This window comes from Bos mutus, chromosome 1, assembly GCF_027580195.1.
Source record: "Bos mutus isolate GX-2022 chromosome 1, NWIPB_WYAK_1.1, whole genome shotgun sequence".
Lineage (NCBI taxonomy): Eukaryota > Metazoa > Chordata > Mammalia > Artiodactyla > Bovidae > Bos > Bos mutus.
Window position 1 is genome coordinate 5,231,844 of NC_091617.1, and position 25,370 is coordinate 5,257,213.

At 40.5% G+C, this 25,370-nt stretch overlaps 1 protein-coding gene across 9 annotated transcripts in view; it reads left to right on the forward strand.

Moving 5' to 3' along the window:
- The window catches only part of GRIK1 (glutamate ionotropic receptor kainate type subunit 1), a 465,070-nt gene that overhangs the window by 307,152 nt on the left and 132,548 nt on the right, over positions 1 to 25,370 (forward strand). For all 9 annotated transcript variants that reach the window (XM_070367863.1, XM_070367989.1, XM_070367928.1 and 6 more), the window contains one exon: positions 7,664 to 7,845. In XM_070367863.1, coding sequence (XP_070223964.1) covers positions 7,664 to 7,845 — 182 coding nt within the window. The remainder of the gene's footprint in view (positions 1 to 7,663; positions 7,846 to 25,370) is intronic.

A 25,370-nucleotide genomic window follows, 5' to 3' on the forward strand; every position in this document is an offset into this window, starting at 1 on the left:
TCTACTGGAAATAGCAGGTTCTTTTTTTCTCCTCCATATGCTCCACCTGTTCCCAGAGTTGATGTGCATGCAAATCAGCATTTTTCTGTGTCATGTCTGAGTACACAGAGCAGATAGATGGCCCAAGAAAGTGTTTAGAATTGGCCACTTGGACATTTTTGAAACTTATCTCTACATGCAGAGCCCAGCTCAAACTCATAGGGAATAAACAGGCTCCCTGTTCTCAAGCAAACACTTTTCAAACCACAAGTGCAGTTTACCATCATTGCATTGCTGGAGGTGGGAGTGGAGGAAGGAGGCTCATGGTTTGTCTTTTTATTGAGAAAGATTTGAACTTAGAGAAAAATGGCAAGAAATATACAGTGAACTCCTATACCTCCTACATCTAAGTTTAGCAGCTGTCATCATTTGCCCTGGGCTTCCTGGTGGCTCAGATGGTAGTGTCCGCCTGCAATGCGGGAGACCTGGGTTTGATCCCTAGGTCGGGAAGATCCCCTGGAGAAGGAAATGGCAAGCCACTTCAGTATTCTTGCCTGGGAAATCCCATGGACAGAGGAGCCTGGCAGGCTACAGTCCATGGGGTCACAAAGAGTCAGACATGACAGAGTAACTAAACAACGACAAACTACTGCAGTGTGCTAGAAAACCCATCACCATTGCCAGGGTTTGCCTGCACCTTACCATTCTCTCCAACTGGACTCCAATCCTGGAAGTACTGAATGACTTGGGCAGGGCTGTCATTCACACATAGGAGGACCATTAGCAGAATTAGGAAGTGAAGCGAAGTCAAGTCACGTCCAACTCTTTCCAACCCCATGGACTATACAATCCGTGGAATTCTCCCAGCCAGAATACTGGAGTTGGTAGCTGTTCCCTTCTCCAGGGGATTTACCAACCAAGGAATCCAACTGGGGTCTCCTGCATTGCAGGTGGCTTCTTTACCAACTGCACTATCAGGGAAGCCCAGCAAAATTAGGAGTAGTGTCCAAATCAATGGAGAAGGCAATGGCAACCCACTCCAGTATTCTTGCCTGGAAAATCCCATGGATGGAGGAACTGATAAGCTGCAGTCCATGGGGTCTCTAAGAGTCGGACACAACTAAGTGACTTCACATTCACTTTTCTTTTTTTTTAAATTTTATTTTATTTTTAAACTTTACAATATTGTATTGGTTTTGCCAAATATCGAAATGAATCCGCCACAGGTATACATGTGTTCCCCATCCTAAACCCTCCTCCCTCCTCCCTCCCCATACCATCCCTCTGGGTCGTCCCAGTGCACCAGCCCCAAGCATCCAGTATCGTGCATTGAACCTGGACTGGCAACTCGTTCCATATATGATAGTATACATATTTCAATGCCATTCTCCCAAATCATCCCACCCTCTCCCTCTCCCACAGAGTCCAAAAGACTGTTCTATACATCAGTGTCTCTTTTGCTGTCTTGTACACAGGGTTATTGTTACCATCTTTCTAAATTCCATATATATGCTTTAGTATGATGTATTGGTGTTTTTCTTTCTGGCTTACTTCACTCTGCATAATAGGCTCCAAATTCATTCACCTCATTAGAACTGATTCAAATGTATTCTTTTTAATGGCTAAATAATACTCCATTGTGTATATGTACCACAGCTTTCTTATCCATTCATCTGCTGATGGACATCTAGGTTGCTTCCACGTCCTGGCTATTATAAACAGTGCTGCAATGAACATTGGGGTACATGTGTCTCTTTCAATTCTGGTTTCCTCAGTGTGTATGCCCAGCGGTGGGATTGCTGGGTCATAAGGCAGTTCTATTTCCAGTTTTTTAAGGAATCTCCACACTGTTCTCCATAGTGGCTGTACTAGTTTGCATTCCCACCAACAGTGTAAGAGGGTTCCCTTTTCTCCACACCCTCTCCAGCATTTATTGCTTGTAGACTTTTGGATCACAGCCATTCTGACTGGCATGAAATGGTACCTCATAGTGGTTTTGACTTGCATTTCTCTGATAATGAGTGATGTTGAGCATCTTTTCATGTGTTTGTTAGCCATCTGTATGTCTTCTTTGGAGAAATGTCTATTTAGATCTTTGGCCCATTTTTTGATTGGGTCATTTATTTTTCTGGAGTTGAGCTGTAGGAGTTGCTTGTATATTTTTGAGATTAGTTGTTTGTCAGTTGCTTCATTTACTATTATTTTCTCCCATTCTGAAGGCTGTCTTTTCACCCTGCTTATAGTTTCCTTTGATGTGCAGAAGCTTTTAAGGTTAATTAGGTCCCATTTGTTTATTTTTGCTTTTATTTCCAATATTCTGGGAGGTGGGTCATAGAGGATCCTGCTGTGATGTATGTCAGAGAGTGTTTTGCCTATGTTCTCCTCTAGGAGTTTTATAGTTTCTGGTCTTACATTGAGATCTTTAATCCACTTTGAGTTTATTTTTGTGTATGGTGTTAGAAAGTGCTCTAATTTCATTATTTTACAAGTGGTTGACCAGTTTTCCCAGCACCACTTGTTAAAGAGATTGTCTTTAATCCGTTGTATATTCTTGCCTCCTTTGTCAAAGATAAGGTGTCCATATGTGCGTGGATTTATCTCTGGGCTTTCTATTTTGTTCCAATGACAAACCCACAGCAAACATTATCCTCAATGGTGAAAAGTTGAAAGCATTTCCTCTAAAGTCAGAAACAAGACAAGGGTGCCCACTTTCACCATTACTATTCAACATAGTTTTGGAAGTTTTGGCCACAGCAATCAGAGCAGAAAAAGAAATAAAAGGAATCCAAATTGGAAAAGAAGAAGTAAAACTCTCACTGTTTGCAAATGACATGATCCTCTACATAGAAAACCCTAAAGACTCCACCAGAAAATTACTAGAACTAATCAAAGATTATAGTAAAGTTGCAGGATATAAAATCAACACACAGAAATCCATTGCATTCCTATACACTAATAATGAGAAAACTGAAAGAGAAATTAAGGAAACAATTCCATTCACCATTGCAATGGAAAGAATAAAATACTTAGAAATATATTTACCTAAAGAAACCAAAGACCTATATATAGAAAAATATAAAACACTGGTGAAAGAAATCAAAGAGGACACTAAAAATGGAGAAATATACCATGTTCATGGACTGGAAGAATCAATATAGTGAGAATGAGTATACGACCCAAAGCAATCTATAGATTCAATGCAATCCCTATCAAGCTACCAAGGGTATTCTTCACAGAGCTAGAACAAATAATTTCACAATTTGTATGGAAATACAAAAAACCTCGAATAGCCAAAGCTATCTTGAGAAAGAAGAATGGAACTGGAGGAATCAACCTACCTGACTTCAGGCTCTACTACAAAGCCACAGTCATCAAGACAGTATGGTACTTGCACAAAGACAGAAATATAGATCAATGGAACTTTCACTTTTCACTTTCCTGCATTGGAGAAGGAAATGGCAACCCACTCCAGTGTTCTTGCCTGGAGAATCCCAGGGACAGGGGAGCCTGGTGGGCTGCCGTCTATGGGGTCGCACAGAGTCAGACACGACTAAAGCGACTTGGCAGCAGCAGCAGCAGTCCAAATCAATTATCTTTCCCTGAAGTAATGACTCGTTTAAAAACAAGTTTTAACTTCTTTACAATGAAATGTAAACAATGAATGGATTGCTGCAAAATGCAAACAAAAGGGAAGGCTTTCTCTAAATTTTTGTCTCCTGTGAACTAAAAAAGCCTTTTGAATTGTAAATTCTGCTGTTTGTTAATGAGGGCAGAAAGGTTGTTTTTTTCTTTTTTGAAAGCAAACAATTGCTTTGGAAGATAAATATAAACCTCCCCTTCCTTGCCCTTTATTCTTTCTACATCTTGGGTCTGTAATCTTTAAATCTGCTGATCCTCTCTTTCCTGAGGGAAATTCACCTGTATATGGACAAAATGAGTAAATTAGGGTTTAGTAGTGAGTTTCTCCAAAAGATAAATTTAGTCCAATTAAAAGCTAGTCTTTTGTACTGAGTTCTCCTTTCTCTTCTATTGGTATTAAAAACTTTCTTTTATGAAACAATTGTGAAAGCTCACAGTTACTTTTTTGGAGGAGGAGGGAGCCTGTTTATTAATGGACTCATTTGCCAAATAAAGGCTCAATGTTTTATGCTGGTCTAAAGTTCTTTTTTTCTCTCTATTTATTTACACAGATAATTATTTATGTAGTTAGTTAGTCATTCAGTCAGTTAAATATTTGATCTTATTAAGCAGTCAGAGGTGGACCTGGCTTTATGCCCTGGATCTGCCACCCAGTAGCCATACTCAATGTTAAAAAACCTGAGATCATGCCATCGGGTCCCATCACTTCATGGCAAATAGAAGGGGAAAAAGTGGAAGCAGGGACAGATTTTCTCTTCTTAAGCTCCAGAATCACTGCAGGTGGTGACTGCAGCCATGAAATTAGAAGACAATTGCTTCTTGGAAGGAATTCTATGACAAACCTAGATGGTGCATTAAAAAGTAAAGACATTACTTTGCCAACAAACTCCTTATGGTCAAAGCTATGTTTTTTTCAGTAGTCATGTACAGATGTGAGAGTTAGACCATAGAGAGGACTGAACACCTAAGAACTGATGCTTTCAAATTATGGTGCTGGAGAGGACTCTTGAGAGTCCCTTGGACAGCAAGGAGAGCAAACCAGTCAATCCTAAGGGAAATCAACCCTGAATACTCATTGCAAGGACTGATGTTGAAGCTGAAGCTCCAGTACTTTGGCCACCTGATGAGAACAGCCAACTCATTAGAAAAGACCCTGATGCTGGGAAAGACTGAAGGCAAATGGAGAAGAGGGCAGCAGAGGATGAGATGGTTAGATAGCATCACTGACTCAGTGAACATGAGCTTTAGCAAATTCAGGGAGATAGTGGAGGACAGGGAAGCAAAGAGTTGTACATGACTCTTTGGACATGACCATGGGGTCACAAAGAGTTGGACATGACTTAGTGACTGAATAATAGCAAACCTTAACACAAGGTTGAATAAGCTGGTCCAGCCCCAATTAGCCTTGGGTCATAATTTATGAAATTAAGTAATAAGAAATGTCCATGTACATCACAAGATTTGATGGCATTAAATCCTTCTATGGGCTGTGAAGACCTTAAAGCAAGATGTGTTCATGTGTCTCCAACTTTTAGTGTGGTACTTGGCATACAGTGAACAGCCAGGAAATGTTTTCCCATAAACATGAATGAATGAAGGGAGAGAAAGCATTCAACTTTAAAGGCTCTTAATGTGTATAAGTCATCACGATAGGAAGATGCACTTCAAGACAGACATTCCATTTAGCAAAGAACAAAAGAGCAGCTTGTGGCAGCAGATGAAATGAAATTCTTAAAATTTTTGCTTATTTTATTTAAAGCCCACATTGATCTCCCTTGTGGCCATGCTCAAATTAAAAAAAAAAAAAACCTGATTATAAAGCAAGAGGGCAATAGGGGGGAAAAAAATACAGGAGAGACTTGCAAGCAGCCTAAAGAAGAAAGGAGATTGGGTACCTCTTTCAACTTTTTCCCCATCCCATCAAATAATCCAAAATTATACCTGTTCCCTCAAGCATCAGCAAATTTGTATTTGCAATGCATGATGGTGACATGGAAAGACGGAGAGCTGGACCCACAGGCAGTTTGAATCCATGGCTCCTCCTATCTTTGTAACCATGAGTAAGTTACTTCATTGCTCTGAGCCTTGATTTTCATACATGAAATAATGAAGATGATAACACTTTCTTCATAGGGTTATTGTGAAGAGGAACAAATGCACAAGTCAGTGTGCTCAGTTTTTTCTATTAGTTACCCACCAGGTGCTCAGGACAAGTGATTCTGGAAGTAAGAGGAAAAGTAACCCATTTGTGCTTGTGTGTGATAGTGCTCAGTCGTGTCCAACCCTCTGCAACCCCACAGATCGTAGAGCCTGTGGGTATAGCCTGTGGCTCCTCTGTCCATGGGATTCTCCAGGAAAGAATACTAGAGTGGTGTGCCACTTCCCCCTCCGAGGTATCTTTCCAACCCAGGGATTGAACTGGCATCTTCTCCTGTGTCTCCTGCATTGCAGGCAGATTCTTTACCTACTGAACCATTGAGCCACTGAGGAAGTAGGTGAGGTAATTGGGAGCCTTCAACCACATCAGTATCTGGGAGCCTTCAATCACACTGATTTGAAAAGAACCAAGTTCCTGGGAAGTTAAAAAATTAAGAAGGATAATGAGCACTAAATTTTGATATGATTCTACAACTCCTTCTTTCCTTGCGCTGGTTTATTTGACCCTGAAGAGTAACTTTCTCTCAAATTTACTGTACTTCAGAACCACACCTACCCAAGGTATGAGAGAACTCATAGCATCATAGACACAAAAATGTAGCTTCTAGGGGAAAGGGTAAAAGTGAGAGTGTTAGTCACTCAGTCGTGTCCAACTCTGTGACTCCATGGAATGTAGCCCACCAGGCTCCTCTGTCCGTGGGATTTCCCAGGCAAGAATACTGGAGTGGGTTGCCATTTCCTTCTCCAGGGGATCTTCCCAACCCAGGGAAAGAACCTGGGTCTCCTGCATTGCAGGCAGATTCTTACAAATAAGTAAATAAACAAAACAAAAAAGTAAAAGTGCCTCAAGTCCAGAGGTAGCCGGCATATATATGCTCTATCTTGCATGGTGCATACCACGATTTCTATCTGAAGAGTGACAAAGCTTAGCATTTCCTATTGATTACTTGAAGCTGACACATCCTGAAGGCACAGGCTGTGTAATAAAAAAAAAAAAATTCAATTTTCCAGTGCGAGTCCTTGAGTAAGAGCCAACATCGTGCAGTGTAACAAATGCCAGTTAACATAAGGGGAAATAAGACTATGGCTTTATATAGCTGTTGGTCTTGCCTTAGTAAAACACTTCTGTTTAAGACAACGGTGCAGTTCACTGGATTCATTTTTGTGGTGAATTAAACATTCTTCCTCAAGTTAGTTGAGTTAGCTGTATACACTCCTATAACCACCAATGGTAGATTTTTTAAAGAATATGCTTCTGCCCTTATTATCATGACTTTTAAAGTATTCAGTGGTCTTTTCTTTTAATCAAGAAAGTATTTTCCCATCCAATGTTCAATTATATTAGAAAGAAAAAACAAGCCATTTATAATTAGCTTAAATGGCAGGAACTGAAAGATGATATAGAACAGCCCAACTAATTAACTGCAAAACAGTATGTTATATATAAATATTTGATGAAAGGGTTGCAGAGGTTTATAGTCCCAAGAAATTCTAGTATTTTACTGTTTGTTTGTTTTTAAGTAAGACGGTATATCCATCACCTCAAGCACCTTTGAAAACATCAAGCAAATTTTGTTTACAAAATTTTACAGTTATTGACTTGATTTGCAAAAGATTTGTGGTGAAAGCTGGAGAGGACAATTGCATTCTAAAAAAAATTCAAAATCCTCTTGGGAAAATTGTGCTTCTAGCCACACATACCCACAAAAGGAAAATATTATATGATCCACCATAGAAAGAGGAATGATAAATGAGCAGTCAATAGTGCAACCTTTAGGTAGGTGGCCTCTCGATACATTGGGGGAATAATATGAGTTTGACTCTAAATGGCAATAAACAAATATTCTGGACAGAACAGTCTGTTGCCTGATTGAATGTCATTTTCTAGGTCTCATTCGCCTGCAAGAGCTCATCAAAGCTCCCTCCAGATATAATATTAAAATCAAAATCCGCCAGCTGCCCTCTGGGAATAAAGATGCTAAGCCGTTACTCAAGGAAATGAAGAAAGGCAAGGAGTTCTACGTGATATTTGACTGTTCGCATGAAACAGCCGCTGAGATCCTTAAGCAGGTAAGAGGGGGAGGGAGGAAGAGAAAAGGGGGGGAATGTGTTCATTTCTCTTTCTCGAAAATGCCATCCGGTATCGCTGAGTGTGGCATGCTAAAACTCCAGCAGTTCAATTAGGCTGAAGATTGCAGTTTTCAGAACACTTTTAAAGAGCCATTGGGCTCAGGTTTCTTTGAAACCAGCTGTTGGTATGTAGTTACAGATGTGTGGTCCTGTGTCCTTCTTGAGAGATTAGTAGATCTTGCCAGCAGACATTGAGATGAGTATCATTTCAAGGTGATAAAGCATCTCTTTTATGTCTCAGAAACCCACCAGATTTTATGTATACAATGCCTGACTTGTCCTAAATACATCTTCCTCATGGCAAGTCCTCTTCTGTGAAACATGCAAGATTACAAGTGTGGTAAAACAAAAAAAGGGAAACAGGGACAAGTCACAGAAAAGATGCTTCTCTCTCCTCATTTGTTCCAAACTCTGAGCTGCCATGCATTGATCTCCATGGATAGTGTGGGTGAAAACACTTGATAAATTGTGAAACCTTATAAATGAAAGATGATAGTAATGTTAAGAGTGATAACAACAGAGCAATACTTTCTGGGCATTTTGGGATGTATAGCATTGGTCTTATGCCCAAGAAAGTTCAGAATTAAAAGAAAAAAAAAAGATTAAACCTAGACTCCTGTTGCTGCTGCTAAGTCACTTCAGTCATGTCCGACTCTGTGCGACCCCATAGACGGAATCCCACCAGGCTCCCCCATCCCTGGGATACTCCAGGCAAGAACAGTGGAGTGGGTTGCCATTTCCTTCTCCAATGCAGGAAAGTGAAAAGTGAAAGTGAGTCACTCAGTCGTGTCCGACTCTTCTCGACCGCATGGACTGCAACTTACCAGGCTCCTCCGTCCATGGGATTTTCCAGGCAAGAGTACTGGAGTGGGGTGCCATCACCTTCTCCAAAACCTAGACTAGTGACTCTCAAATCAGAGTGATTTGACCCCTCAGGGACTTCTAGATGTCTGGAGACATTTCTGGTCATCGTACAGGGGACAGTGGCACTCCACTGTCCATTAGACGCCAAGGATGCTGCTAAACATCCTATAAGGCACAAAGTCCACACCCCTCTCCCATCAACAGAGGATGATTTAGCCTAAAATGCCTTGAGAAACTCTGCCACAAAGACAATGGGAAATGCAAGAGAGGCATCCCACATATATTTGTTAATATAGATATTTGCTTTTCTGTTTTTGACTTACTTCACTATGTTAAATAGTCTCTAGGTCTACAGATGACCCAACTTTGTTCCTTTTTATGGTTGAGTCATAGTCCATTGAATATATGTACCACATCTTCTTTATCCATTCAATTTAAGATTGACTATAGCCCTGGCTATTGTAAATAGTGCTACAATGAACATTGGGGGGCATGAGGGAGGAGATATATATATACATACAGCTGATTCGTGTTGTACAGTGGAAACTAACACAACACTGTAAAGCAACTCTACCTCAACAAATGCTAATAAAATAATAATAATAAAATAGAAGCATTAATAAGAGTCAGGGTATTGAATTGGAGGAAAGTAGGCAAAAGTAGCCAGGTTATATTCACATGACCAGACTGGTGACTTTCTGTTTTTCGAGTGGTCACTGTCACCTAAGGCAATGTTTTTATCTAAAATGACACAAGGTGTTATTGCGGTCCTCAGGCTTCCCAGGTGGTTCAGAGGGTAAAGAATCTGCCTGCAATTCAGGAGACCCAGTTTCCATCCCTGGGTAGGGAAGATCCCGTGAAGGAGGAAATAGCTACCCACTCTCGATTCTTGCCTGGAGAATTCTACGGACAGATGAGCCTGGCAGGCTATAGTCCGTGGAGTCACGGAGAAACAAACATGACTGAGTAACACATATTTACTTACTTACTAGTTTAAAAGGTATTGGGTGAGCTATGTGGTTGACTGGTAATACACACTAATTTCAGAAGTGGACCAACCCCTCCATGCACATGCAGAGCTGTGGGTTTCTGAGTAACTTGGAAGAGATCTCTTGGCACAGTCGTTCTGCTTGACTCTCCAGTCTTATATCTAATACCTGAAGGGCATTTCTTGGAAGCCATTGAGTCACAGGATGCATATAAAATTGCCACTGAAAACAATCATAGGCATCATCAAAGCTAATCCTCTCACTTTATAGGAGGTAACATGACTTTCCAGAGTGATCCATCCAACTCGGCCTCCTTTATCCCACCTTGTGGTTTTTCCACTGTGACACGCTTCTTCTTCAGTTAGGCAGACTAGCCTTACTTACTTATAAAGTTACTTACTTATAAAGTATAGTTCCATTAACACGTCTTTGGATATTATAAGTACCTTTCAGTAAAGAAAGCAAGCATATTGCAGTGATGTCAATGCTGAAAGGTGAATAAATATAATCAGCTGCCCTTTATCCCAAAGCTTCATTTGAGAATTTTAATGCAGTCATTAAAGTGTGTAATGGAGTGTGGACCAGAACTGAGAAAAACACCCAGATTTTATGCAGAGCCCTCAAAATGCAAAGAAGCGTCCTATCCCAAGAGTCTTTTATAACTGAAGCCAGGGACTTCTGTTACATTTAAGGTGATGATTTGCTGATGAGGCTTCTCTTGGTTAGAAATCTATTTGGCTCACATAACTGGTCATATCTCTCCCAAAGGGCAGGCTTGGAACAGGCGAGAGAAATGCCTGGTGGTCATGCAAGGGGCTGCTAGCTTCTTCACTATTTTGCTAAATGTGGATATACAGTTCCTTTGATACAAGTGATTCTTTCCTTGTAGAATAGAGGTTACATCATTTAAAGGAAAAATTTTAAATGAAAATAAAAACACAGAAAATCATCCAAGATAAGCCCTCTCAAGGATTGTCTGGTAGGGTCAAGGAAAAATAGGATCAGTTCAGTTTTGCCCAAGCCATTGACCCAAACACTTCTTTCTCCACCCTGTATTATCATGTTTTATCTTGCATTTGCTTTCCGTATTCATCTGAATTGGCTGTGGAGCTGAGGGCAAGTGATTGAAGAGACTGTTCATCCCCTCTTTGTTCTAGACCAAAGATCTGAAAAGATTGAGAGGGGAGGGGAACCTTTTTAAAAGGTTCCAACATGAAACCCTTATCTTACTGCATGAGGTAGAAGTATTACCCATTTTTGAAATCAAAGCAAAGGACCAAGGTTGGTTGGATGGGTTTCATTTGGACCTCCAAGAGGCTGGTATGGTTTGAAAAGTTATAAAAAAAGGCCTTAGGACTTTCTGTTCTGGGCAAAGTGGGGCACTCTGTGTGAATGGATACTCCATGTGATTCAGTTGAACTTGCTCCATTAGCTCTGGGCAACTGCATATAGAAGCTTTTTCTGAGACCTTTCCTGTCTGTGGAGTATCTCCAGGGAGTTTGAGGATTCAGGAGTCTAGGGTCCTATTCCAGCCACCACTTAACCTATCTCTTTCTCCTGAGGGAAAGGAAGGAAGGAAAGAGACTCATCTCTTTCACAGAGACGCCAAAGATGGTATCTGACACCCTGTATGTCATCTCACGTCATCTCAGGTTGCTGTTATTGTTGTTGAGTCGCTAAGTTACTTCCAACTCTCTGAGACTCCTTGGACTGCAGCACGCCAGGTTTCCCTGTCCTTCACTATCTCCCAAAGTTTGCTCAATTTCATGTCCACTGAGTCAGTGATGCCATCCAACCATCTCATCCTCTGCCACACCCTTCTCTCCCTGCCTTCAATCTTCCCCAGCATCAGGGCCTTTTCCAATGAGTAGGCTCGCTGCATCAGCTGGTCAAAGTATTGGAGATTCAGCTTCAGCATCAGTCCTTCCAGTGAATATTCAGGGTTGATTTCCTTTAGGATTGACTGCTTTTTCCTGGTTTATCACAGTTTATCCTGAGGTAAATTTAGCATTTTCACTTCAGAGTTGACCACACTGATCTCAGATGGGTTAAGTGCTTCATACAAGGTCACTCTCTGAACTGCAGGACTGGGTCGGCAGACCACCTGATCTCAGAAACTGTGAGTCTACTTTACCGTAAAGGGCCCCCATTTTAGAGTGGAGAAGCCTTCCATTCTGAACTAGGCTTCCAGCAATGTCTGGGGAAAACACAACCAGTTACTGCTCTTCTCCTTTAGATGAAATTAGTATTATTAGTTTTTACTTCTTTGGTGACTACAATCACTGCTGAGAAAATTTTCTCTGCCAGGTCAACTTGGCTTTCTTCTCATGCACATTTCTCATTATTTTTCTGTACTTCCCTACACCTTCATCATATTTTACTTTTTAATGATTCTTTAGAGAAGAGAAATCCACTGCACTTTAAGGAAGATATTTGACATTTATCTAAAAGTAAAAACTGGAAGAAAGTCTATAGTTATTCTTGGCCATGCTAATCACTTCAGCAAAGTAATTATTTCTATTCATATTGAACAAGTACTATATGATGAGAATCTGAAAAGTTATTTCCCAAAAATTTGTTAGAAATTCAAATGTCAAGACCTGATTAGGCTACGGAGGAGCACAGCTCTCATGTGAACAAACTGTCTTTGTGAATTTCTTCAGTCTGAGAGTGGCCCCAACAAGCGTCAACATACACGTGGGACCCATCAGGTCACTAGGGGTCTTCTTCGCCCCCTGTCCCCCAACCACCTCCCAGTAGGCATCCTGCTGCTTTCAGAGGATGCCGAGCACGGCTTAATCCACCTTTAATGTCGAAATCCCAGGTCAACAGCTCCTCCTGACTTCCACCTCCCCCAAGTCTCTTTCTCCTCCTCATGACTCCTCACAGTCCGCCACATTTTCACGTCCGCTCATTCCCACTGAGTGTGATTCTACCAAGAGTAGCTGATGGCAGATAAAGATGAGGCACGGGGTAGGAGGACTCTGGGTGGGGAATTCCAAACATGTGTCTAGTGCCATGCTGGGTGATAAGCAACATTCTCCTTTCATAAACATTACAGCCCTTGATAAAATTGGTACTTTTTTTTTTTTTTTTGCAAATGAAAATTGAAGCTCAGGGACAGTATTAATTTTATCAACCGAGCATGCTCTTAATGCAAATTCCTGTGACCTATGTAATGTAACCCACCCTCCCTCCTCTAGCCTCTTTGCCTCCAATACCCTATTTCAGGGACACTCTGCCTGGATATGTAATATGGCCTCTTTTCCTTCTGTATGACTTTCGCACTTGCAATTGCCAACACCTTTTTCCAAAATCGTCCTCACCTAAGCCACTGTGATTAATCATTCGGAGATAAAGAAGAAAAAACTCATTCTTTATTTTAAAATATTTGTTTATTTGGCTGCAACAGGTCTTAGTTGTGACAGGCAGGATCTTTTGTTGCAGCGCACGGATTCTCTAGTCGCAGTATGTGGGCTCAGTACACAGCTTGTGGGATTTAATTCCCCCACCAGGGATCGAGGGGCTTTCCAGGTGGCTCAGTGGATAAAGGATCTGCCTGTGATGCAGGAGATGTGGAAGACATGGGTTCAATCCCTGGGTTGGGAAGATCCCCTGGAGGAAGAAATGGCAACTCAGTCCAGTTTTCTTGTCTGGAGAATCGGGTGAACAAAGGAACCTGGTGGGCTACAGTCCACGGGGTCTCCAAGACTCAGACATGACTGAAGCAACTTAGCACACCCGGGATCAAATTCACATCCCCTGCCTTGCAAGGCAGATCACCAGGGAAGTCCCAAAGAAGGAACTTGTTTCTCGTTTCTTGTGACCTTGCACTCTACTTAGTTGCTTTGTAACTTTAATAAAAATCTATAATTAATGAAAGACATTGATCCATTTGTTATCCGTATCCCCTACTATACTCTTCTATATAAGAGGATAGACGCCTTCTTTGTCTCATTTTCCTAAATCCCCCATATTAATTACATTATTTAACACACAATAAGGGCTCAATACATTTCTATTAGATGAATAAATAAAACGCATGTTCCAAGAACTGTGCTTTAGGCTCTTCATAAATAATCTTTCTTATACCCCACTCAGTATGCTGAACTCTCAGCTCTGTCAGGCACAGTGAACAAGTCCTCTGTGCCTCAGTTTCCTCAAAAGCAAGGTTTCATTCAACCCCAAAGTCCTGTATTATTAACTGTGATACGTTTGAGCTAATAAAATGCATTTTACGACCTGAAAATAAATGTGCTTCTTTGGAGAAGAGCAGAGTTGTTTTCAAACCCTGTAATAGGATTGAGAAAGCAAGTCACTATTTCAAGCATAAGTAGCGGGAACTTAATGGTCCTCTGATGGGGAGGGAGGGGACGCAATGGTGCTCCATCCAGCTGGGATACTGCTCTAGGGCTGGACTGATTTTCTGAGACAGAGAGTGGCCACTGGGTGAGTGAGAACATACTGTTTCTGACTCGGGAAACCTGCTCTCTTGTTTACATGAGCAAGTACATCAGAGGGGAGATGTTTTCCTCCCTTACAACACTCGTGGCAATAAGCATTAAGCTATAATTGAGCCATTAGTCTCCATAAAACATTTTAGTACCAAAATATTTTGTAGAATTATATTGCATTTTCTCCCATCAACATTTGTGTGCTTTTGTTGTTGTTTTTTTTTCTTTTGTTTCAATTAACATAAAAATGAGGCCAGGCAGAAAATGCACTTTTTTTTTTTTAATGCCCAGCTTCCCTCTGCTAGGAAGTACAATGTCAATGCTGATTAATCAAATAATTTTGTGCATTGATTTTTTTTTTTCTCATATAAGCTATGCCTAACAGCTGTGACTAAGGCAAGAGGTATAATTTCATGTTTTAGATGGGTTTCATTTCACGTTTTCACAGAACAGAAACACCATCAGTCTTCATATCTTAGGACAGAAGACATCAAATTAAGCAGTATACACTGACATGCTAAGAGGTTGCACACTTGTGTTTGGAACTTACATCCGCGAAGTCAGATCCCCAAGTCCATTATTTCTAGTCATAGAACGCATAGAATAAGTCAAAGAAGCTACCTTTTACTCAACACTTATCATGTGCCAGGTACTGTGCTAAGCAGGTTAAATGAATCATTCAATTTGTATGCAGAGAAAATTCTGCATACAAGAAACTGACAGAGCTCAGAGAGGTTTCATAACTTACCCAAAGTCACAGAACTAGCTAGTGGCTAGGCTGCGGTTTGAAACTTGTCTCAGGATTTAAAAGGAAAAGAAAGTATCCTATTCTACTGCTATTGTGTGCATCAAGATGTCAAATGATTCTTCCAGCAATGGCACCTGGAACACACTTTAATTAAGCTTTCTGCTTCTTGAATGCTGTTATTTCCCTTGATTCTCAAATATCCAATCATTTCTAGTTTACACAAGTCCGCAAGAAATGCTGTTTCTGCTGAAACCCAGAAGTGAACATTGTAGGCACACGGCAGAGCAATTTATTCTTTCATCCAACACCTATTTGTCGAGCACTGATTAAAGGTGATAAAGACACAACAGCAAAGACAATACAAAACCCCAAATGTTTGCCACTTTAAGGCAAAAAGAGAACTTGAAACTGAATGTCACAAGAGTTTAGCTATCCAATGCCAATATACTGGTTGGAGACCACAAAGCAATTTTTCCACAGTGGTAAGGGACTGGGACTAGAATCTTGGACTGTAAGTCGTGAGTTGCAAATTCTTTTCTTCTCCTAATAGGAGAAACTAAACACCATTTATTGGGTAGACACTGTGTGTCAGAATAGGCTATGTATTGACTAAAATGACATCTTTTTACTGTCTCAAAATATCCCATGTGACAGATGAGAAAAATGAGGTTACAGGGTGAGGGCTAGAATTTCAAACCAGGGTCTAAAGTGCCATTGATCTGAATTCCTTAGACACTCTTAATGTTCTACTTTGAACAAGTCTGTTTATTCCTCTCAACCCAGTCAGCTCATCTGTAAAAAAGGATTGTTGGATTCTATTCTAATTGTTGCTAATCTTCCCTTCAGCTCTGAGCTCCCATGCATACAAGTGAGCAAGAATCCTCTTACTAGTGTCTAGACATAAAGAACTTGCTCATGGCCTTGTACTTAGTTGACTTTCAAAGAAATGGGGAAATAATTAAGCAGTTCATTCTTTTTTAAGGTTTTTTAGAGTCCTTTAGTAGTCTTTGAGATACTTAATTGATGATAAGTTCATTACTTGTATAAATTCTGACAATGTAATAGTGATGAATTTCAATTTATACTAACTAGATGATAATTTGTAGTATGTTATATAATTATTTTGGCAGCACATTCCTATCCTAATTATGTTTCTCTCGGGCTGATATTAAAATCTATTTACAATTCCTGAGCACATAGTTAGTTTGGGTTGTAAGGAACAGTCATAGATATGAGTGTGTTATTAAATATACACAAGAATTAATTGAGCTTTATGAATAATCAATGATTTCCTGAAGGGGTTTGCAATTTGTTTATATTCTTAGTGCACAAGATGCCCTTTTGAGAATTCTCTAAAATCTTCAATGAGTAGATTTGGAAAAGGACTTAGATTTGTTTCAATCTGAATTGAGAGGTAATAAAAATCACATATATGCCTCAGAAAATGCTCTAATGCTTAATTCCAGCTACATCAAAATTTGGCTGTAATAGGCAATAAGAGAAATTATCTTTGCAATGGAATTGGGGGCAATTTAAAAGGAATCACATAAAGAGTTTGAAGACTGTATCAAAGCATGTCTTAAGCCCAAGTAGAGTCAATGAACCGCAGTTCTATTTAAAATTTTAAGGATGTCTGTGTCCCTCAGCATGCCTTTCTCAGGGGAAAGGATCCATAGCTTCTATCAGATTCCATAAAGAGGCCTGAAGACTGAAGCAGGTTAGAAATCACTTTGTTATGTTAACTATACCTACTTCTTCAACCATCCATAAATGCAAAGTGAAGTCGCTCAGTCGTGTCCAACTCTTTGCAACCCCATGGACTGTAGCCTATCAGGCTCCTCTATCCAGGCTTCAGCAATACATGAACCGTGAACTTCCAGATGTTCAAGCTGGTTTTAGAAAGGGCAGAGGAACCAGAGATCAAATTGCCAACATCTGCTGGATCATGGAAAAACAAGAGAGTTCCAGACAAACATCTATTTCTGCTTTATTGACTATGCTAAAGCCTTTGATTGTGTGGATCACAATAAACTGTGGAAAATTCTGAAAGATATGGGAATAGAAGACCATGTGACCTGCCTCTTGAGAAACCTATATGCAGGTCAGGAAGCAATAGTTAGAACTGGACATGGAACAACAGACTGGTTCCAAATAAGAAAACGAGTACATCAAGGCCGTATATTGTCACCCTGCTTATTTAACTTATACGCAGAGTATATCATGAGAAACACTGGGCTGGAAGAAGTACAAGTTGGAATCAAGATTGCCGGGAGAAATATCAATAACCTCAGATATGCAGATGATACCACCCTTATGGTAGAAAGTGAAGAGGAACTAAAAAGCCTCTTGATGAAAGTGAAAGAGGAGAGCGAAAAAGTTGGCTTAAAGCTCAACATTCAGAAAACTAAGATCATGGCATCTGGTCCCATCACTTCATGGGAAATAGATGGGGAAACAGTGGAAACAGTGTCAGACTTTATTTTTGGGGGCTCCAAAATCACTGCAGATGGTGACTGCAGCCATGAAATTAAAAGACGCTTACTCCTTGGAAGGAGGGTTATGACCAACCTAGATTGCATATTAAAAAGCAGAGACATTCTTTTGTCAACAAAGGTCCGTCTAGTCAAGGCTGTGGTTTTTCCAGCAGTCATGTATGGATGTGAGAGTTTGACTGTGAAGAAAGCTGAGCACCAAAGAATTGATGCTTTTGAGCTGTGGTATTGGAGAAGACTCTTGAGAGTCCCTTGGACTGCAAGGAGATCCAGCCAGTCCGTTCTAAAGGAGATTAGTCCTGGGTGTTCTTTGGAAGGAATGATGCTAAAGCTGAAACTCCAGTCCTCTGGCCACCACATGCGAAGAGTTGACTCATTGGAAAAGACTCTGACGCTGGGAGGGATTGGGGGCAGGAGGAGAAGGGGATGACAGAGGATGAGATGGCTGGATGGCATCACTGAGTCAATGGACGTGAGTTTGAGTGAACTCCGGGAGATGGTGATAGACAGGGAGGCCTGGTGTGCTGTGATTCATGGGGTCGCAAAGAGTTGGACATGACTGAGCGACTGAACTGACCTGAACTGACTGATCCATGGAATTTTCCAAGCAAGAGTACTGGAGTGAGTTGCCATTTCCTTCTCCAAAGGATCTTCCCAACCCAGGGATCAAACCCAGGTCTCCCACATTGCAGGCAGATGCTTTACCGTCTGAGCCACCAAGGAAGCTGCAAGAATCATACATGCAAGATTCAAAATGATAAATGTGAGATTCTATCAAAAAGATCACTCCACCCTACTTTCCCCATGACTGTTAGTCACATTTTTTTGTCTTAAGGGTGATCCTGTAAGATGTAAATGTCACCATTTATTCAGCTAACACATATTGGATATTTCCAATGTGCTAAAGACTGTACTGGGGTGAAGGGGGAGAATAAAATACTTGAGACTGACACATATACACTACTGATGCTATGTATAAAATAGATAACTAACGAGAACGTACTGTATAGCTCACTCTGTAGTGACTTGAGTGCGAAAGAAATCCAAAAAAGAGGGGATGCATGTATATGTATGGCTGATTCACTTTGCTATGTAATACAGACTCACAGGCAAAAGGAGAAGAGGGCGGCAGAGGATGAGATGGTTGCATAACATCACTGACTCAATGGACAAGAACCTGAGCAAACTCTGGGGGATAGTGGGAAGCCTGGCTTGCTGCAGCTCATGGGGTCACAAAGAGTCAGACAGGACTTCGTGACTGAACAACAACAGAAACTAATACAACATTGTAAAGTAACTATACTGCAATAAAAATTAATTTTAAAAAGGAGAGGATTATATCTCTGAAAAATAATATATATTATATATTGCATATTATATGTATATATATATATAAGGTGTACACCTGAAATCTACACAACACTGTGAGTCAACTATACTTCAATTAAAAACAAACAAACAAAAAAAAAACAACTATGGAAAATTCCAATGTACTGGATGAGGTTGTTTAGTAGAGGACTTAGTAACTTGCTATTTGCTGTATCTGTAAAATGGGAATGTCGCAGCACATAACTCATGTTGTTTTGAGAATAGTTAAATGTGACAATACCTTAAAGGCATTAAGCAGCTCCCCACTGACACATGAAATATTCCACATGCTACGGATAATCGTCATCAGTATTATTAGAGGTAGGGTATCTAGACAAAACTACAAGAGTATACAGTGCTTCCCAATCCTAATTCTAGCCCTGTCACCTCCCCCACCACATCACAGTAGTGGTTCCCAAACCTTCCTTCAGCCTGAATTACTGTCTCGTTAGCTCATGAAGATCCCATCTGATGTCATTCAATCTCCATGCCAAACTTAACACATTACATCTTCTTCCTCATCCTTCCTCCAACCAACCTGTTTCTCCTCTGGTCCCTGTCTTGGTAACTAGAAATACCATTCAAGTACTCAAGCCAGAAACCTAGGACTCTCCTTTATTTATTATTAGTTACTGAATGCTGAAGATTCTGCCTTCTAAATATGTTCCATATTCTACCTCCTTTTCTCCATCACTTTCATCATCTTCCTCCTGTACTAGAACAATTGATCCCTTGGTCACAAGTCCCCTCCCTCTCTTTTACTCCATCCAGCCTCTTTGTAGCCTCAAAAAATGTTCATTTTAGATAAAATATCTGATCTTATCCCTCTCATGTTTGAAATTCCGGAGTACTCTCTCCCACCCCCTTATTGACTTAATCATAAAGGCCACATTGTTTAGCGTGTCATGCAAGTCCCCCACATCTTGTGTACATTACCATTATAACAAGTACACAAAAGATCAAAGCAGTCAATACTAAAGGAGATAAACCCTGATTATTCATTGGAAGGACTGATGCTGAAGCTGAAGTTCCAATACTTTGGCCGCCTGCTGCAAAGAGCTGACTCTTTGGAAAAGACCCTGATGCTGGGAAAGATAGAAGTCAGGAGGAGAAGGGGACAACAGAAGATGAAGTGATTGGATGGCATCACTAACTCAATGGACATGAATTTGAGCAAGCTCCTGGAGATGGTGAAGGATAGGGGAGGCTGCGGTTCATGGGGTCACAAAGAGTCAGACACAACTTGGCGACTGAACAACAACACAAAAATAACTATTATTGTATGTATTACACAATTTTAACAATTTCATTACTATTCTTTTTACAAACTCTCCTTTCTTGATGAAGGCTGATTACATTAAAGAGATTAAAGTTCCTGAAAGACACTAAAGGGATTTAAAATTAGGATCAAATTAATTCTAATATGTAAAGAGATGTTGTAGTAGAAGAGCCATGTAGGTCTGAATTCCTGACAGTAGGAGGAAAAGTTAGGAAGACTCCTCATAGTACCTGTGACATCACCCATGGTACAACCTTTTAGAGTGGTGTGCAGCTCTTTGAACAAAGATCAGTGGGCAGCTTATCGAGCTTTCTTGGCTTGATGGATTCATTCCTTAAGATAAAGATCCTGTTCTTGTCCTTCTACCTTTGCTCTCACCAAGGACCATATGCTTTTATTTGGGTTCTAGAAGTCCAGAAAGACTTTGTACAAATCCCTGACATCCTTCCCACATTGACCTCCTATTATAAATACAGCATAAAGAGTTCAGGATTGAAGTCATACTTGGGTTCAAATACTATAACCATGCTGTATCCTTCAAATCTGTAAACTGATGATAACTCTTCCTCCCCAGTAGCAGATAAAGAACATGTAATGGCAGTGGACATGTTGTGAAGTGAAATAGCGTGAAAGTATTGGTTGTTCAGTTGTGTCCGACTCTTTGCGACCCCTTGGACTATAGCCCTCCAGGCTCCTCTATCTGTGGAATCCTCCAGGCAAGAATACTGGAGTGGGTAAGCCGTTCCCATCTCTAGGAAATCTTCCTGATCCAGGGATCAAACCTGGGCCTCCTGCACTGCAGGCAGATTCTTTACCATCTGAATCACCAGGGAAGCCCTATCAAATAGTAGATTTGATCATTATCGTTACAGCTTTAAAATATGCTTGGTTGATATAAATGAGTGATTCTCAGCTCTGGCTATGTGTAAGCATCACCTGGAGAGTATCGGTATCATAGATATCAATGCCTAGAACATACTTTAGACCAAATAAATCATAATATTTAGTGATGGGTACAGACATTGGTGTTTTCTACAAAGTTCTTTGGAGAGTCTAGTGCCCTGAAAAACACTGATACAAATAATTATTTTCTAAGTCTGATAGCTATTAGATAAATTTACAAAATAAAGTCATCCGAAAAGCCAAAAAGGCAGAGAAACAGGACCCACATCATAACTTCTGTATGCTACAAAGATATCATGAGACCAAGAAGATCATCATTTAATGATTTCATGACTATTTCTCCCTCAAAATGTTACCCTCAGGCAAATTTGAGGTTTTATCACCACCATTAAGAAAAAACTTATTGTGAAAAGATTGCAGTGTATGCAGCATATTCTCTGTTAACTTTCCAGCTTCTAGATTCATTCAGCTCTTTTTTTAAAAAATGGAATATAATTGCTTTACAGTGTTGTTAGTTTCTTCTGTACAATGAAGTGAATCAGCTACATATTCTTTGCTATTATAACTTTTCTTCCACTCTGGTCCTCTTACACATCTGATTTCCACCAGCTTCCCCTGAATGTTGCAGAAAGTTTATCCTTTGGGTTCATGTAATCCTCTAAAAGTTTTAAGTTAAGTTAAGTGAAGTCGCTCAGTCGTGTCTGACTCTTTGCAACCCCATGGTCTGTACACTACCAGGCTCCTCTGTCCATGAGATTTTCCAGGCAATAGTACTGGAGTGGATTGCCATTTCCTTCTCCAGGGGATCTTCCCAACCCAGGGATCGAACCGGGTCTTCCGCATTGTAGACAGATGCTTTACTGTCTGGGCCACCAGGGAAGTCTAGAAGCTTTACTCTCTCCTGTTTGCCAGGTTGCCTATTTCATTTTGGCAGGGGGAAATCTTTTTTTTTTTTTTCCCCCTGCTCCTGTTGTCAGCAGCACAAACCCCTTAAACTGCATAATCTTTTCTTTCTGCACATGGATGATGCCATGTGGCTCTTCTAGTAGGATTACCTTCTGAAGCTAAACTAAACCCCATGGTCTCCAATTCACTTATTAATATCTATTAGTACCAGTTTCCTTTCTTCTTCTGACCAGACCTCTGGAAAGAGAAGCCTATATAGTACCTAAGACTGCAAGACACTCCCAAATAGTACAGGTATTCCATTCACCAACACTTGGTGGAACAGCTTTGACTTTCTTTGTTTTCACTTGGAGGCAGGGGGAAAGTGGCCTGGATTTATAGATTGCACTGCACGATCTCCCAATGGAAGGGAACCCTAGAGTCTCTCTGTGGGTAGCTTGTATCTGTGTACATGTGTGTGGTTAGTATATGAATGTGAGTGGAGACGCACAGAGAAATTTAGAAAGTTTTCAACTTCAAACAAGTCATTTTTCCTTTTGATACATGCTCTTGATATCAATACACCAAAATTGTGCAGTCTCATAGGCCATAAAGATGAACAAATGAGGTGTGTTGGCTTCCTGTTGCTGTGCTAACAACAAATGATCACAAATGGAGTGGCTTAAAACAATGCAAATTTATTCTCCAACAGTTCTGGATGTCAGATGTCTAAAATCTAGGTGTTGACAGGGCTATATCCCTTCTGAAGGATTTGGGAGAAATCATTCCTTGCCTTTTCCAGTTCTGCTGCTGCTGCTGCTGCTAAGTCACTTCAGTCGCGTCTGACTCTGTGCGACCCCAGTAGACGTTGTCTTCATTCCTTGGCTTGTGGTCCCACATTACATTGCCTTGCATTCCCTCGGTTTCCACCTTCCTGTCACTTCTCTGCCTTCTGAACATCAGCTTCCATCTTATAAGAACCCTTGTGACTACACTGGGCCCATCTGAATAAGCCAGAGTTGTCATTGTTGTTTAGTTTCTAGGTCCTGTCCTTCTCTGCAACCCCATGGACTGCAAAATGCCAGGCTTCCCTGTCCTTCTCTATCTCCCAGTGTTTGCTCAAACTCATGTCCATTGAATCAGTGATGCCATCCAGCCATCTCATCCTCTGTCATCCCCTTCTCCTCCTGCCTTCAATCTTTCCCAGCATTGGGGTCTTTTCCAATGAGTTAGCTCTTCGTATTAAGTGGCCAAAGTATTGGAGCTTTAGCTGAAGGGATTGAACCCTATCTCCCGCATTTCAGGCAGATTCTTTACCATCAGAGCCACAAGAGAAGCCCTAACCCAGAGTATCTCCCATAAATTAAGATGTTTAATCACATCCTCAAAGTTCTTTTGTCATGTATAGTAACATGTTAACAGATTCTGGAAATTAGGATGTGGTCATGTTTAAAGGGCCATTATCCAGCCTACTCTTTAAGGAGATGGGTGGTTTTCTGTATATCAGGGTTTTTAGGGATCCAGGGCTATTTTTCTTACATTCCACTGTTCCCTTTGTGGATATGTCGTAGTCAGTTAGTGTTGTATGATTGTTAGTCTCTCAGTCATGTCTGACTCTTTGCAACCCCATGCACCACCAGGTTCCTCTGTCCATGGGATTTACCAGGCAAGAATACTAGAGTGGGTTGCCATTTCCTTATCCAGGCAATATTCCCTATTCAGGGATCAAACTTGGGCCTCTTTCACTGCAGGCAGATTCTTTATAATCTGAGCCACCAGGGAAGCCTTAATATGAGTATCTTTTCCTTTTTGTATCAATAAAAACTGATCTAAGGCCCTGCTTATACCTAGCTTGTTCTACTGATGACCAGTGTTAAAAATTGTGTTGTCCAAGGTGCTTTCTGCTCGGAGGATAGTATAATTGCAGCCAGAAGTACTATAGTTGGCAGGTGAGAAAGAGTTACACCCTAGAGATCAAGTCTTCTTCTCAAAATTGCTTCTCTGAGGCCTGGTATTATTCAACTGTTTCCTGAAGATTATTCCTATGCTGAAATGACTTATTTCTATCTTGGGGTAAAGCAATTATTTTAGCCACATCACATGTCACACATTTGGAAACTGTTCATTTGAAATTATTGACTAAAAACTATGTCTGATGGTATAGAATTTATCCTGATATTGAGAAGGTTATAAAAGGAACAATACAGTTCAGGTTAGTCAATATGAACTTCAAAGACACCTATCTTTCAATGAAAAGATGCAGTAATAAAAACCCTTATAAATATTACAAGAATGCCTCAAAATTGCTTAGGAGCACTTCAGGTTCCATTTTAAGGTTCTGCTACTATGGTAGCAGCATTATGCCAATTATTTGTGACATATGAATTGCTTTTAGCAATGGATGCTGAGAGTTTGTGAGTTTCTGTCTTCATATCTCTGCATTGCCTTCTGGAAAATAATTCAATTGAAATGTAACATAGGCATCTTAAGATAACAGAACACGTTATGGAAAGACTTTTACCCAGAGACTTTCTAAGTGTCTTATAGACCAACTCTCTCACCAATCACAGGAATTAGACCCCCAAACTATCTTTACCTAGACTTGAATGAGGGCTGTCAAGACAAACTAAAATATGGCCTTTGTGATGCTCAGGCTGTATGTGATAACATTTACTGATCTAAATCCAAGAGGTAATCTTTCCCAAGAACAATAGCACTAGATCAAGAAGAGTCAGTGTTATTGTGAACAAAGCCATGAGGTTCTGTTGTAAAAACTCTAGAGAGGTAGTGCCATCACAGTCATTGGACAAGAACTATTAAGAAAAGTTATGACCAACCTAGACAGCATATTAAAAAGCAGAGACATTACTTTGCCAATAAAGGACAGCAACAGCAGTCAAAGCTAAGGATTTTCCAGTGGTCATGTATGGATGTGAGAGTTGGACTATAAAGAAAGCTGAGTGCTGAAGAATTGATGCTTTTGAACTGTGGTGTTGGAGAAGACTCTTGAGAGTCCCTTGGACTGCAAGGAGATCCAGCCAGTCCATTCTGAAGGAGATCAGTCCTGAATATTCACTGGAAGGACTGATATTGAGGCTGAAACTCCAATCCTTTGGCCACCTGATGTGAAGAACTGACTCATTGGAAAAGACCCTGATGCTGGGAAAGATTGAAGGCAGGGGAAGAAGGGGATGACAGAGGATGAGATGGCTGGATGGCACCACTGACTTGATGGGCATGGGTTTGGGTGGACTCCAGGAGTTGGTGATGGACAGGGAGGTTTGGCATGTTGCAGTCCATGGGGTCACAAAGAATCAGACACGAGTGAGCAACTGAACTGAACTGAACTGATATTTCAAAGTGTCTTAATAACAGAGGGGTCATTAGACTTGTTCTTCCAAGAGTCAACTGGCAATGAGTTTTGTTCTGCTTCTTAATAATTCATTTTAACTACAAAAAAAACTATAATTATTTTCTAACCAC